The sequence below is a fragment of the Coregonus lavaretus genome, assembly GCF_964263955.1.
Source record: "Coregonus lavaretus genome assembly, contig: HAP1_SCAFFOLD_241, whole genome shotgun sequence".
NCBI classification, from domain to species: Eukaryota; Metazoa; Chordata; class Actinopteri; order Salmoniformes; family Salmonidae; genus Coregonus; species Coregonus lavaretus.
This window is the reverse complement of record NW_028158987.1, coordinates 72,413-89,029: the sequence shown is the minus strand read 5'-3', so window position 1 is coordinate 89,029 and position 16,617 is coordinate 72,413. Positions and strand designations below refer to the sequence as shown.

The window sequence follows — 16,617 nt, the reverse complement described above, 5'->3', positions numbered from 1 at the left end:
CCTCCCTGGTCCTCTCCCTTCCCCCAGGTCACCCCCCAGTGACGACCGGCCTTCTCGGTTGGCGGAGCCCCGACTACCACCTCCCAAGCCCTTTTCTGGGGATCCAAGCTCTTGCCAGGGTTTCCTCACCCAATGCTCCCTCACCTTCGAGCTCCAACCCTCAAGTTTTCCCACAGACCGTTCCAAGATTGCCTACATCATTACCCTTCTTTCAGACAAGGCGCTCGCCTGGGCTTCTGCGGTGTGGCAGTCCCAGGAGGCCTGTTGTGACTCCCACGCTGCATTTGTAGAAGAGTTCAAGCGGGTGTTCGATCATCCTGTCAGTGGGCGGGAGGCTTCCAAGCGCCTACTGTCTCTCCGTCAGGGCCCCCGAAGCACGGCAGATTTTGCCATTGAGTTCCGGACCATAGCAGCAAGGAGCGGATGGAATGATGAAGCGCTGAGGGTCTGCTTTCAGGGAGGGTTATCTGAGCCCCTTCAAGATGAGTTAGCCACCCGGGAACCAGCTGGAGATCTCGAGTCCCTCATAGCCTTGGCCATCCGCCTGGACAATCGTCTAAGAGAGCGGAGAACGGCTCGCCGTCAGGTGTCTCAGTCCCAAGTTCCTCTGAGCAGCTCTGTTTCTCCTGTTTGGACTCCGTCATTCAGAGCTTCCCCGGCTCCTGAACTGCTCCAGGATTCCCCGGAGAGCATGCAGTTAGGCCGTTCCAGGCTTTCTCCCAACGAAAGGGAACGTCGCATGAGGGAGCGTCGGTGCCTCTACTGCGGGGTTGCCGGCCACTTCCGCTCCACTTGCCCCGAGCTTTCGGGAAACGCCTGTCCCCGCCCAGCTACAGGAGGGCTGTGATGGGGAGAATTAGAGCGCCTCCTACTAACGCTGTCCTGGCTATTCCAGCCACTCTGTCCTGGGGGGGCCACCAGCATCGGGTCCAGGCTATGATCGATTCCGGTGCCGCAGGTGATTTCCTGGATGTAACCTTGGCTAAGGAACTTAAGATCCCTACCCAACTACTTCCTCAACCCCAGGCCGTTACAGCCTTAGATGGCAGACCTCTGGAACCAGGAAAGGTTACCGAGGCGACTCAGTCCCTGCGACTTACCATCTCTCAACACCAGCAGGAGGAGACCTTCTATCTTATTGACTCTCCCGAGTATCCTATTATCCTGGGTCACCCTTGGCTATGCAGACATAATCCCCAGATCGACTGGCCTACTGGCACCATTCTAAGCTGGGGTCCTACTTGCCAACTCACCTGCATGCTTCAGAGTCCCTCAGCCCCTAGTACCCAGTTTCAATAGTCTGTTGACGTCTCCCGAGTCCCCAGTGTTTACCATCGGTTCAAGGCAGTGTTCAGCAAGGCCCGGGCTACTGCCTTACCGCCTCATCGCACGTATGACTGTGCCATTGATCTACTCCCTGGGTGCTGCCCTCCTAGAGGTCGGATCTTTTCCTTGTCCTCCCCCGAGCACGCAGCTATGGACACCTACATTAAGGAGTCCTTGGCAGCCGGCCTCATCTATGCCTCTACTTCCCCGGCTGGGGCGGGCTTCTTTTTTGTTGAAAATAAAGACGGGGGTCTTAGGCCTTGTATTGATTACCGGGGACTCAACAAGATCACGGTTCGGAATCGATACCCCCTTCCTCTCATGGCCACTGCTTTTGAGCTGCTTCAAGGGGCTTCCATGTTTACTAAGCTGGATCTCCGCAATGCTTACCATCTCGTGCGGATCCGGCCAGGAGACGAATGGAAGACGGCGTTCAACACGCCCACGGGGCACTATGAATATCGGGTGATGCCGTTCGGGCTCACCAATGCCCCCGCAGTATTCCAAGCCCTGATTAATGATGTTCTCCGGGATATGCTTAATCTGTTCGTTTTCGTGTACCTGGACGATATCCTCATCTTCTCGAGGTCACTGAAGGAGCATGAGGGGCATGTTAGCCGGGTTCTCCAGAGGCTCCTTGACAATCACCTCTACGTTAAGCCTGAGAAGTGTGAATTTCATGTTTCTCAGACTCAGTTTCTCGGGTTTATTGTCACTCCTGGGCACCTAGAGATGGATCCCAAGAAGGTCAAGGCGGTCCACGATTGGCCCACACCTGCCACGGTCAAGGAGGTTCAACGGTTCATTGGCTTTTCTAACTTCTATCGGAAGTTCATCAAGAATTTCAGCTCGGTGGTAGCCCCCTTGACGACGCTTACCAAGGGAGGAGGGACCAGGATTCACTGGGGTCCGGAAGCAGCAGGGGCCTTCGAGGATCTCAAGCGCCGCTTCACTTCTGCTCCGATTCTGGTGACCCCTGACCCAGAAAGACCTTTCGTGGTGGAGGTGGACGCCTCAGAGGTGGGGGTGGGAGCCGTCCTGTCACAGAGGGGTGCGGATGGGAGATTACACCCTTGTGCCTTCATGTCTCGCCGCCTGTCTGAGGCCGAGCGCAACTACCACGTGGGGGATCTAGAGTTGCTTGCAGTAAAACTGGCCTTGGAGGAGTGGCGCCATTGGCTTGAGGGGGCTCAGCACCCTTTCCAGGTTCTCACAGACCACAAGAACCTGGAATATCTCCAACAGGCTAAGCGGATGAACCCTCGGCAAGCACGATGGTCCCTTTTCTTCAATCGATTCCAGTTCCTCCTGTCTTACCGACCTGGCACCAAGAACGTCAAGCCGGATGCCCTGTCTCGAGTCTATTCTCCCGAGGTACGAGAGAAGCCCTTGACATGCCATCCAGGCAGTGCTCGCACACTGGAGTTCCTCCGACGGCGGTTTTGGTGGCCGTCCATCAAGAAGGACGTGCAGGTCTATGTGGAGGCCTGCCCGGTGTGCAACCAGGGAAAGTCGACACGCCAGCGACCCCAGGGACTGCTCCATCCCTTACCTGTTCCTCGAAGGCCATGGTCACACCTGTCTCTGGACTTTGTTACGGGACTTCCTCTATCCCAGGGCAACACCGTCATCCTAGTGGTGGTAGACCGTTTCTCTAAGGCTGCCCGGTTTATTCCCCTGCCCAAGCTGCCCTCGGCTAAGGAGACTGCTGAGCTCCTCATGAACCATGTCTTCCGGATATTTGGTATTCCCCTGGACGTTGTCTCTGACCGAGGTCCCCAATTCTCGTCCCGGTTTTGGGGGGCCTTCTGCAGGCTTGTTGGGGCCACAGCCAGCCTATCGTCAGGGTTCCATCCAGAGTCTAATGGTCAAACGGAACGGATTAATCAGGATCTGGAGACCACCCTGCGGTGTATGGCGGCCAGTAATCCCACGTCTTGGGCCACCTATATCATTTGGGCTGAATATGCCCACAACACCCTCCAGTCCTCAGCCACCGGATTGTCCCCCTTCGAATGCCAGTTCGGTTACAACCCTCCATTATTTCCAGAGGAGGAGGCGCAAGTTGGTGTTCCCTCGGCCCAGCGCTTTGTCCAACGCTGTAGGCGGACCTGGAAGAAGGCCAGGCGTGCCCTCCTTCGGACCTCCCAGAGATACCAAAGTCAGGCTAATCGCCACCGCCGGACGGCCCCTAGTTTCCGAGCTGGTCAGAGAGTTTGGTTGGCCACCAAGAACCTGCCCCTCCGGGTCGAGTCCAAGAAGCTTTCCCAGAGATACATCGGCCCTTTCCGCATTGCTAGAAAGGTTAACCCTGTGTCTTATCGTTTGGTTCTCCCTCGTTCCCTTAGAATTAACCCCACTTTCCATGTTTCACTTATTAAACCTGTCTTGTCTTCTCCCTTTGCCCCCCCACGCAGACCCCCGCCACCTCCCAGGATCATTGACGGCCAGCCAGCCTACACAGTCCGCCGGATACTGGACTCCCGGAGGGTCCAGAACTCTCTGCAGTATCTGGTGGACTGGGAGGGCTACGGGCCAGAGGAGCGCTCCTGGGTTCCAGCCAGGGACATCCTGGACCCAGGGTTGATCCGAGATTTTCGCACCCGGGGGCCAGGGTGTTCTGGAAGGAACGTCAGGAGTCGTTCCTAGAGGAGGGGGTCCTGTCAGCTTCCTGCTTCTCCTGTTTGTCTCCGGGCCTCTAGAGGTCAGCTGTGTTCCCCTCTGCCTTAGTTCTTCCTCGTGTGTCCTCATTAGTTTGATCCAGGTCACCTGTGCCTTGTTTGCCCTTTAGTATTTTAGCTGTGTGTTTTCCCCTTGTTTCTCACTTGGTTATTGCGTCCTGACTATGTGTCTCCTGCTGTTAAGCTGTTCGAAGTTATCTTTAGTTTGTTTTTCTCCCCTCGTGGAGTTGTTTTGTTTTGCCTCCTGTTTTGGAACATTAAATCAACTTACCTGGAGTATTGCCTTGGGTGTTTCATTTGGGTCCTACAACACCTCCTCTGTGGCTAAGGGGTAGTACCCCCAGCTTTCCACATCTGAGACCGGAGTTCTAGCCCGGCTTGTGACAGGAAGACATACAAGACCACTGATAATCTCCCTCGATCTGGGGCTCCACGCAAGATCTCACCCTGTGGGGTCAAAATGATCACAAGAATCCCAGAACCACACGGGGGGACCTAGTGAATGACCTGCAGAGAGCTGGGACCAAAGTAACAAAGCCTACCATCAGTAACACACTACGCCGCCAGGGACTCAAATCCTGTAGTGCCAGACGTGTCCCCCTGCTTAAGCCAGTACATGTCCAGGCCCGTCTGAAGTTTGCTAGAGTGCATTTGGATGATCCAGAAGAGGATTGGGAGAATGTCATATGGTCAGATGAAACCAAAATAGAACTTTTTGGTAAAAACTCAACTCGTCGTGTTTGGAGGACAAAGAATGCTGAGTTGCATCCAAAGAACACCATACCTACTGTGAAGCATGGGGGTGGAAACATCATGCTTTGGGGCTGTTTTTTTGCAAAGGGACCAGGACGACTTGTGAAGGCTTACAGAAAACGTTTGACCTGTGTCATTGCCAACAAAGGGTATATAACAAAGTATTGAGAAACTTTTGTTATTGACCAAATACTTATTTCCACCATAATTTTCAAATAAATTCATAAAAAATCCTACAATGTGATTTTCTGGATTTTTTTTCTCATTTTGTCTGTCATAGCTGACGTGTACCTATGATGAAAATTACAGGCCTCTCTCATCTTTTTAAGTGGGAGAACTTGCACAATTGGTGGCTGACTAAATACTTTGTTTTCCCCACTGTACATGCCCGTCTGAAGTTTGCCAATGAACATCTGAATGATTCAGAGGAGAACTGGGTGAAAGTGTTGTGGTCAGATGAGACCAAAATCGAGCTCTTTGGCATCAACTCAACTTGCCGTGTTTGGAGGAGGAGGAATACTGCCTATGACCCCAAGAACACCATCCCCACCGTCAAACATGGAGGTGGAAACATTATGCTTTGGGGGTGTTTTTCTGCTAAGGGGACAGGACAACTTCACCGCATCAAAGGGACGATGGACGGGGCCATGTACCATCAAATCTTGAGTGAGAACCTCCTTCCCTCAGCCAGGGCATTGAAAAAGGGTCGTGGATGGGTATTCCAGCATGATAATGACCCAAAACTCACGGCCAAGGCAACAAAGGAGTGGCTCAAGAAGAAGTCCATTAAGGTCCTGGAGTGGCCTAGCCAGTTTCCAGACCTTAATCCCATAGAAAATCTGTGGAGGGAGCTGAAGGTTTGAGTTGCCAAACTTCAGCCTCGAAACCTTAATGACTTGGAGAAGATCTGCAAAGGGGAGTGGGACAAAATCCCTCCTGAGATGTGTGCAAACCTGGTGGCCAACTACAAGAAACGTCTGACCTCTGTGATTGCCAACAAGGGTTTTGCCACCAAGTGCTACGCTGACGATACACAACTAATCTTCTCCTTTCCCCCTTCTGATAACCAGGTGGCAAATCGCATCTCTGCATGTCTTGCAGACATATCAGTATGGATGACGGATCATCACCTCAAGCTGAACCTTGGCAAGACGGAGCTGCTCATCCTCCCGGGGAAGGACTGCCCGTTCCATGATCTCGCCATCACGGTTGAAAACTCCGTTGTGTCCTCCTCCCAGAGTGCGAAGAGCCTTGGCGTGACCCTGGAGAATACCCTGTCGTTCTCCGCTAACATCAAGGCGGTGACCCGATCCTGCAGGTTCATGCTCTACAACATTCGGAGAGTACGACCCTGCCTTACACAGGAAGCGGCACAGGTCCTAATCCAGGCACTTGTCATCTCCCGTCTGGATTACTGCAACTCGCTGTTGGCTGGGCTCCCTGCCTGTGCCATTAAACCCCTACAACTCATCCAGAATGCCGCAGCCCGCCTGGTGTTCAACCTTCCCAAGTTCTCTCACGTCACCCCGCTCCTCCGCACACTCCACTGGCTTCCAGTTGAAGCTCGCATCTGTTACAAGACCATGGTGCTTGCCTATGGAGCTGTGAGGGGAACGGCACCTCCGTACCTTCAGGCTCTGATCAGTCCCTACACCCAAACGAGGGCATTGCGTTCATCCACCTCTGGCCTGCTGGCTCCCCTTCCTCTGCGGAACCATAGTTCGGCGATGTCATTTACAAAATAGCCTCCAACACTCTACTCAGCAAATTGGATGTAGTCTATCACAGTGCCATCCGTTTTGTCTCCAAAGCCCCATACACTACCCACCACTGTGACCTGTATGCTCTTGTTGGCTGGTCCTCACTACATGTTCGTCGTCAAACCCACTGGCTCCAGGCCATCTATAAATCACTGCTAGGCAAATCCCCGCCCTATCTTAGCTCATTGGTCACCATAGCAGCACCCACCCGTAGTCTGCGCTCCAGCAGGTATATCTCACTGGTCATTCCCAAAGCCAACACCTCCTTTGGCCGCCATTCCTTCCAGTTCTCTGCTGCCAATGACTGGAACGAATTGCAAAAATCTCTGAAGCTGGAGACTCTTATCTCCCCCAATAACTTTAAGCATCAGTTGTCAGAGCACCTTACCGATCACTGCACCTGTACACAGCCCATCTGAAATTAGCCCACCCAACTACCTCATCCCTATATTGTTATTTAATTTGCTCTTTTGCACCCCAGTATCTCTATTTGCACATAATCTCTTGCACATCTAGCATTCCAGTGTTAATACTATTGTAATTATTCTACACTATAGCCTATTTATTGCCTTACCTCCATAACTTGCTACATTTGCACACACTGTATATATATTTTCTGTTGTATTTCTGACTTTATGTTTTTTTTCTTTACCCCATATGTAACTCTGTGTTGTTTTTATTGCACTACTTTGCTTTATCTTGGCCAGGTCGCAGTTGTAAATGAGAACCTGTTCTCAACTGGCTTACCTGGTTAAATAAAGGTGAAATAAAAAATAAAAAAATTTAAAAAATAAAAAAAAGTTCCCGCTCAGCCCAGTCAAAACTGTTCGCTGCTCTGGCACCCCAATGGTGGAACAAGCTCCCTCACGACGCCAGGACAGCGAAGTCACTCACCACCTTCCGGAGACATTTGAAACCCCACCTCTTTAAGGAATACCTGGGATAGGATAAAGTAATCCTTCTACCCCCCCCCCCCCCACCTAAAAAAAAATAATATACATATATATATATATATATATAAAAAAATATACAAAATTAGTAAAGTGGTTATCCCACTGGTTATAGGGTGAATGCACCAATTTGTAAGTCGCTCTGGATAAGAGCATCTGCTAAATGACGTAAATGTAAATGTAAATGTACTAAGTCATGTTTTGCAGAGGGGTCAAATACTTATTTCCCTCATTAAAATGCAAATCAATTTATAACATTTTTGACATGCGTTTTTCTGAATTTTTTTGTTGTTATTCTGTCTCTCACTGTTCAAATAAACCTACCATTAAAATGATAGACTGATCATGTCTTTGTCAGTGGGCAAACGTACAAAATCAGCAGGGGATCAAATACTTTTTTCCCTCACTGTATATTTTACCGTTTAGAAATGAAAGTACTTTATTATGTAGTTCTCCCATTTGAAAAAGTCATAATTATTTAGACAAATTAATTTAGTCAAAAGTTTAGTATTTGGTCCCATATTCCTTACCCACAGTGATTACATCAAGCTTGTGATTCTACAAACGTGTTGAATGCATTTGCAGTTTGTCTTGGTTGTGTTTTGGATGATGTTTTCCCCAATAGAAACTGAATGGTGAATAATGTCCTGTCATTTTGGAGTCACTTCACTTGTATTGTCAGTAAGAATAGAATATGTTTCTGAACACTTCTACATTCATGTGGATGCTATCATGATTATGAATAATCATGAATGAATCGTGAATAGGGGTGTAACGATTCGTTTTAACAACGATTCGATTTGTATCACGATTCGTGGTTGTCGATACGATTCAAGGACGATATTGGTTCATTTAGAACGATACGATCCGAAACGATTCAGTGACTTGAAATCGATTCAGTAACCTTTTAGCCAAAAATTCAACCAGTGTGACTGAAATAAATACCTGGTAACCAGTTGCATTTTAATGGCTGGCAATAGTCTTGATATTTTTAACAGTGTTTCATGACTCCATGCAGACCATCTGGTATTATGAAACTTACCAAAAGTCTCACAAGTCCATCTGTTATGGCCTGTGCGGTTCGGTCAGCACCCAATTCAATCAGTCCAATAAAGTCCGAAGTAAACTCTCCGTTGCTGGACACAGACACAATGTAAACTATTTCCTGCTCAGTTTTTGTGATGTCCTCAGATCCATCAAAAAGCATTCAGTAAAGGAACATCCTCAGAATAGGAAGACATGGGACGTGCGTGTTTAGCTTTATGGAAAGAGAAAAATATTAAACAGAGCTTGCCGCTGTTCTTCATTCAGCATGTCTCGGCGACTGGACATTTATTCTCGGCTAGCTTTTAGCAATGGCTTGCGCCACATTCGTGTGCTCCTTGCTCTTTTCATGTTTGTCAAATAAAGGATGGTTGAAATTCTTTGAGCCTTTATAAAATGCACCTGTTTTGTCTGCTAGATGTGGATTTGAGCGGCAAATCTTGCACCACATTTCAGTGCGCTCATCGTTAGCTTCAAGCCACTTTTCCGAAAAAAGTATTTTCTTCGGCTCTGGCTCCAGTTGGCGTTTCTTTGTAGGTGGCGAAACTCCAAAGAATCTGCTTAATGTCTGTTGCTTTTTGGACATCCCTGACAGTAGTTGACAAGCAACATGTCATGTGTAAGGTTAGATGAGAAGATCGGTCAAGTACGCAAAGGCGCGTAGTAACAAAAGTGACATTACGCATTCCTGATTTTTGTCGCGCTTGCGTATCTGCGTACCAGTTATGTGCACCCCTGCATATAAAGTATGACGTGCTTAAATCCAATGGGTTATTTCCTAGTATCGATACAATCGATTTATTACATTTTAAAACGATGTTAGATCGATATATGTTGTCCAAAAGGCCAACTCGCCTAGCACAGATCGATGTAGTTGGATCATATGAATATAAATCGATACATCGATGTAGTAGATGGATCGTTACACCCCTAATCGTGAATGATGATGAATGAGAAAGTTACAGAGGAACAAGGATCATACCCCCTCTGTTATTGGTAATGGTGAGAGGTTAGCATGTTTTGTTGTAGCCTCTGTAACTTTCTCACATGATTCATTCATGATTTTTCTTAATCATGTCATCATCAGGATTAATTTAGTAATGTTTAGAAACATGTTATCTACTCACTTAGACAGAAAATTACTCCAGTCATCATCCACCATTCAGTTACTATTGGACAAAACATAACCCAAAACACAACCAAAACAAACTGCAAATGCAACCAACGAGTTTGAGACCAAATACTAAACTTTTGACTACTTTAATACACTATGAGTGAATTTATCAAAATACTTATGACTTCTTCAAAAGTGGGGGACTAGATACATAAAGTGCTTTCATTTCTAAATGGTGAAACAGATATGTATTCAAATACCCTCAAATTAAAGTTGACATTATATACTGTCACCTCATATAAAACATTTTATCTCAAATCCAAAATGCTGGAGTATAGAGCCACATTTAAAATGTTAGCTTCACTGTCAAAATAGATATGGTGTGGACTGTATACTCAATACAATCTACCGTCATTTTCGGACTATAAGCCGCGCCTTTTTTCCCATTTTTCGACCCCATGCGGCTTATATAACGGTGCGGCTAATCTATGGATTTTTACAGCTAACGGCCACTAGAAGACCTCCTAAATCTATGGATTTTACAGGTTACAGTCTACCAACTTTAACTCTATGGGCTCTATGACCGGTCCGCGCCCCCCACCTTTAAGCGGCGGGCTCCAGCAGGAAAAGCTGGAGGCCGGAAAAGAGTGAGACAGGTAGCGCGCAAAAGTAAAAGTGGAACCGAGAGTGGTACGAGAGACAGAACGAGAGGCAGAACGAGAGCAAGACAGACAGACATTACGAGAGCGAGACAGTTTGTGCAAAGGAAGTTTTCATGCACAAACCCTCATTATGGAAAACAAACGTAGAAATGCATATGATGCAGCTTTTAAGTTAAAGGCAGTCAATCTGGCTGTAAAAGAAGGAAATAGAGCTGCTGCACGTAGCCTTGGCATCAATGAGTCAATGGTGAGACGTTGGAGACGCCAGCGGGAAGAACTGTCTCAATGCAAAAAGTCAAAAAAAGCTTTCAGAGGTAATAAAAGCAGATGGCCCGAACTTGAAGACTTTCTTGAAGATTGGGTGAACACACAGAGAGCAGACGGCCGTGGTGTTTCCACCGTGCAGATCCGACTGAAAGCTGAAACAGTCGCCACCGAAATGAAAATTGAAAATTTTAGAGGTGGACCATCTTGGTGTTTCAGATTTATGAGACGAAAGGGACTCTCCATCAGGGCGCGGACGACTGTGTGTCAGCAACTCCCTCCCGACTACCAGGAAAAAATAACAAACTTCGGCGAATTCACACAAAGAATGATAGAGGAATATTCCATCGGACCGGACCAGATCATAAATATGGATGAAGTGCCTTTGACGTTTGACCTGCCTCTCACTAGGACTGTTAACAAGAAAGGTGAATCGTCCATCACGTTGAGAACCACTGGCCACGAGATAACGAATTTCACTTGTGTTCTTGGCTGCACAGCATCTGGATTAAAGCTTCCGCCAATGGTGATTTTTAAGCGGATTACAATGCCAAAAGAAAAGATCCTGAAAGGCATCTCCTTTAAAGTCAACAAGAAAGGGTGGATGATGGAAAGCGTAATGAATGAGTGGCTGAATGAGTGCTACGTCAAGCGCCCTGGAGGATTCTTTCGCCCAAAAAAGCTTTGCTCGTTTTGGACAGCATGAGGGCCCATATAACGGATTATATGAAAGCAGCCATCAAGAGCACAAACTCGATTCCAGCTGTGATTCCTGGGGGCACAACGAAGCATTTGCAGCCACTCGACATCAGTGTCAATCGTGCGTTCAAAGTGGCACTACGCGTTCAGTGGGAGGCGTGGATGACTAGCGGCGATATATCATTCACCAAAACTGGTCGCATGCGAAAAGCAACTTTCGCTCAAGTTTGCGAGTGGATCCTGATAGCGTGGAGGAGTGTCAAAACATCCACGATCATTAACGGGTTCCGAAAGGCTGGACTGCTGCGTGATGAAGAGGAGGACGCCGCCACAGCTGAGGCCCTTCAGAGGCTGTTCGATTCCGACAGTGACGAAGAGGAGTTCGTTGGTTTTGAGAGCGTCAACGAAGGAGAGAGGAGAGTGGCTGACGAAGCCACCCTGAGCCTGTTCGTTTCCGACACTGAAGATGAGGACTTTGGTGGTTTTAGTACGCAGGAAGAAGACGGAGATGAGGATTAATGACTTGACTTTTCTGGTTACAGCCGTGTACTGCACCTTAGCCTAAAAGATGAAGATGAGGATTAATTACTTTTCTGGTAGGCTGATTACCGTATATTTTAAGCAGCCGTGTTGCTGCAACTTTAGGTTTACGCGCTTACTGTCGTGTTACAGGCACTTTATTTTGCACTTTAAAAAAAACACATTTAATTTAGCCATTGATATTCCCTCGTCAAGCGCTGTAAGCTTTGTTTTTTGTTATGGTACTACTGTAGGCTATAATGTAGATAAATATTCAAAGATGTGCACACTTTTTCAAGGTTTTTCAAAAATAACCAAACTTAAGTGGTTAAATGATTGTGACGCTGTTAACTAATTTTGCTGGAATACGTTATGCAAATATGCAACTTGTTTGTTGAAATGTTAATAAATGGGAGCTTCCTCAAGCAGCCATCTCTTTCACGACAATCCCCTCTGTGCACGAACCCTTACATATGGTAATTAAACATTAAAACACCTGCGGCTTATAGTCCAGTGCAGCTTATATATGTACACATCATTCAATTTAGCTGCTGCGGCTTATACTCCGGTGTGCCTTATAGTGCGGAAAATACGGTAAATCTGATACCTCACTGTCTGTTTTTTGACTGATACTGCTTTTTAAACTGGTCTGGTCAGTCTACTCAAATATTCGTACTATACATTCTCTCTACAAGCAATATTATGATCATTTCTAATAATGATACATTCATTTATGAATGGATATGGTGGGTTTCAGGACACTGATATATCTGAATAAGTTGTAAAAATATACTGCCACAATTTTCACCACCAAAGAATAGCAGTGTGGTTTTAATATGATTTGACTCTTTGCAGGCTGTCAGGCTGTCTAGTCACAGAGGAAGGCTGTGCTTCTCTGGTCTCAGCTCTGAGGTCAAACCCCTCACACCTGAGAGAGCTGGATCTGAGTAACAATGACCTGAAGGATTCAGGAGTGAAGCTGCTCTCTGCTGGACTGGGGAATCCCCACTGTAAACTGGAGACGCTGAGGTCAGTATTCCTGTAGTTGGTCAACAAGTGATAACTGTTCACCAGATCCACATGTGTTTACCAGGCACACATAGTCCACACCATATGTGTTTGGACAGTGAAGCTTACAGTTTTACATTTGGTGCTATGCTCCAGCATTTTGGATTTGAGATAGAAAGTTTCATATTAGGCGACAGTACAGAATGTCACCTTTTATTTGAGGATATTTTCATACATATCTGTTTTACCATTTAGATACGAAAGCACTTTATGTGTCTAGTTCTCCCATTTGAAGAAGTCGTAATTATTTGGACAAATTCATTTAGTCAGAAGTTTAGTATTTGGTCCCATATTCCTTACCCACAGTGATTACATCAAGCTTGTGATTCTACAAACTTGTTGAATGCATTGGCAGTTTGTCTTGGTTGTGTTTTAGATGATGTTTTTCCTAATAGAAACTGAATGGTGAATAATGTCCTGTCATTTTGGAGTCACTTCACTTGTATTGTCAGTAAGAATAGAATATGTTTCTGAACACTTCTACATTCATGTGGATGCTACTATGATTATGAATAATCATGAATGAATCGTGAATGATGATGAATGAGAAAGTTACAGAGGCACAAGGATCATACCCCCTCTGTTATTGGTAATGGTGAGAGGTTAGCATGTTTTTGTCAGTGTTGATGTGGATGCAGTTGAGGAGTCAGCTCACGACGAACGTCCTCTCGTAGGCTGCATCGATAGTGGTCGATGAGGGCCCTCTCATTCCACCCCGCCGCCTTAACCAGGGAAGCCCCAGCACCACAGGATACGCAGGAGAGTCGATCAGATAAAACTGAATGATCTCCTCATGACCCCCCTGCGTAGTCATCTTAAGTGGTACTGTGACTTCTCTAATCAACCCCGACCCCAGCGGCCGGCTGTCTAGGGCATGAACAGGGAAGGGGGCTTCCACCGGCCGAAGGGTAATTCCTAACCTAGAACAAAATTCACGATCAACAAAATTCCCAGCTGCGCCTGAATCTACTAGCGCCTTATGCTGGGAATGAGGTGCCACCTGTGGAAATCTCACAGGTATACACAGGTGACCAACAGAGAGCTCTGGGTAAGTGGGGCGCCTACTCACCTGAAATGACTCCCCAGTGCGTGACCTGTTGTCCCCTCTCCCAGGAGACCCTCCCCAGCACCTAGCCGCAGTGTGCCCTCCACGGCCACCGTTGGTGCAGGGGACGGCCCCCCTCGGGTTCTCTCACCTCCTCTCCCTAGCGCCAGCACCCCCGAGCTCCATGGGAATCGGCTCGGAGGTGCTGGAGGATGGAATGGACGACCCCCATTCGGGACGTCCTCGGGTAGCCAGCAGGGTGCCCTCGTAAAACTGACTATCCTACCGATCCTTGACTTCGGCGATGTCATTTATAAAATAGCCTCCAACACTCTACTCAGCAAATTGGATGTAGTCTATCACAGTGCCATCCGTTTTGTCTCCAAAGCCCCATACACTACCCACCACTGTGACCTGTACGCTCTTGTTGGCTGGTCCTCACTACATGTTCGTCGTCAAACCCACTGGCTCCAGGCCATCTATAAATCACTGCTAGGCAAATCCCCGCCTTATCTTAGCTCATTGGTCACCATAGCAGCACCCACCCGTAGTCTGCGCTCCAGCAGGTATATCTCACTGGTCATTCCCAAAGCCAACACCTCCTTTGGCCGCCATTCCTTCCAGTTCTCTGCTGCCAATGACTGGAACGAATTGCAAAAATCTCTGAAGCTGGAGACTCTTATCTCCCTCAATAACTTTAAGCATCAGTTGTCAGAGCACCTTACCGATCACTGCACCTGTACACAGCCCATCTGAAATTAGCCCACCCAACTACCTCATCCCTATATTGTTATTTAATTTGCTCTTTTGCACCCCATTATCTCTATTTGCACATAATCTCTTGCACATCTAGCATTCCAGTGTTAATACTATTGTAATTATTCTGCACTACAGCCTATTTATTGCCTTACCTCCATAACTTGCTACATTTGCACACACTGTATATATATTTTCTGTTGTATCTCTGACTTTATGTTTTTTTTTTTTTTTTTTTTTTACCCCATATGTAACTCTGTGTTGTTTTTTGTTGCACTACTTTGCTTTGTCTTGGCCAGGTCACAGTTGTAAATGAGAACCTGTTCTCAACTGGTTTACCTGGTTAAATAAAGGTGAAATAAAAAAAAATAAAAAAAAAGGGTGTCAAGACGGATGGAAATGTCCACCAACTGGTCGAAGGATAGGTTGGTGTCCCTGCAGGCCAGCTCACGACGAACGTCCTCTCGTAGGCTGCATCGATAGTGGTCGATGAGGGCCCTCTCATTCCACCCCGCCGCCTTCCCCTCAGGTGGATGATCGAACACTGCCCTGAAGCGGCGGGAGAACTCCGCGTAGGTGATGGTGGCGGCGTCTATTCCCCTCCATTCGGCGTTGGCCCACTCCACCGCCTTGCCGGAGAGACAGGAGATGAGGGCGGAGACGCTCTCGTATCCCGAGGGCGCCGGGTGGATGGTGGCCAGGTAGAGTTCCACCTGCAGGAGGAACCCCTGACACCCGGCTACGGTACCATCATATGCCCTCGGGAGCGAGAGCCGAATGCCGCTGGGTTCCGGTGCTGGGAGAGGAGGACTGGCCGATGGTGATGGTAAGGTGTGCGAAGGTGTGGGCACCTCTCCGGTGACCAAACGGCGTAGAGTGTTGGACACCTCGTTCATGGCGGCCCCAAGTTGCCGGATCATGGTGTCTTGATCGCTGATCCGTTCCTCCAGCGACTTGGGTGCCGCCGCTGCTCCTGCTGACTCCAAGGTGGTGTGTTATTCTGTCAGTGTTGATGTGGATGCGGTTGAGGTGTCAGACGCAGGACGCATAGGCTGAGTCAAATAAGACTTTACTAACTGTATAAACAGTACAAAAAATAAAGGGCCTCAAACAAGGAGGCGAGCGACAACGCAACACAGTGCGTCACAATAAACAAAGTCCAGAGTACTGCACAGGCGACACCAACGGACAGGCGGACAATAACACACAAACTAACGAAAGCAACACAGGAAACTTATAGGGCACATAATCAGACTCAAACGGACACAGGTGTAACAGACAGACCAAACCAAACGCACATCGAAACATTCAACGGTGGCAGCTAGTACTCCGGGGACGACGAACGCCGAAGCCTGCCCGAGCAAGGAGGAGGAGCAGTCTCGGCAGAATTCGTGACAGTTTTGATGTAGCCTCTATAACTTTCTCACTCATTATTATTCATGATTCATTCTTAATTGTTCTTAATCATGGCATTATTAAGATTAATTTAGTAGTGTTTAGAAACATGTTATCTACTCACTTAGATTGAAGATGAATCTAGTCATCATCCACCATTCAGTTACTATTGGACAAAACATAACCCAAAACACAACCAAAACTAACTGCAAATGCAACCAAAGAGTTTGGGACCAAATACTAAACTTTTGGCTACTTTAATAAACTATAAGTGAATTGGTCAGAATACTTATGAATTCTTCAAATAGGGGGACTAGATACATAAAGTGCTTTCATTTCTAAATGACGAAACAGATATGTATGAAAATACCCTCAAATAAAAGGTGACAATATATACTGTCACCTCATACGAAACATTTGATCTCAAATCCTAAATGTATAGAGCCACAATTAAAATGTTATCTTCACTGTCAAAATAGATATGGTGTGGACTGTATACTCAATACAATCTAAATCTGATACCTCACTGTCTGTCTTTTGACTGATACTGCTTTTTAAACTGGTCTGGTCAGTCTACTCAA

General features: G+C 47.2%; 1 protein-coding gene and 1 long non-coding RNA gene across 2 annotated transcripts in view; one reads left to right on the top strand and one right to left on the bottom strand.

The window, feature by feature from the left end:
- LOC311123404 overlaps positions 1 to 16,617 on the bottom strand; it is a 192,264-nt gene that overhangs the window by 150,833 nt on the left and 24,814 nt on the right. The gene's annotated exons all lie outside the window — the stretch shown is intronic.
- Positions 1 to 16,617, top strand: part of LOC311123386 (NACHT, LRR and PYD domains-containing protein 3-like) — a 44,711-nt gene that overhangs the window by 5,108 nt on the left and 22,986 nt on the right. Inside the window, exon 4 of the mRNA XM_084197656.1 lies at positions 12,632 to 12,801. Coding sequence (XP_084053782.1) covers positions 12,632 to 12,801 — 170 coding nt within the window. The remainder of the gene's footprint in view (positions 1 to 12,631; positions 12,802 to 16,617) is intronic.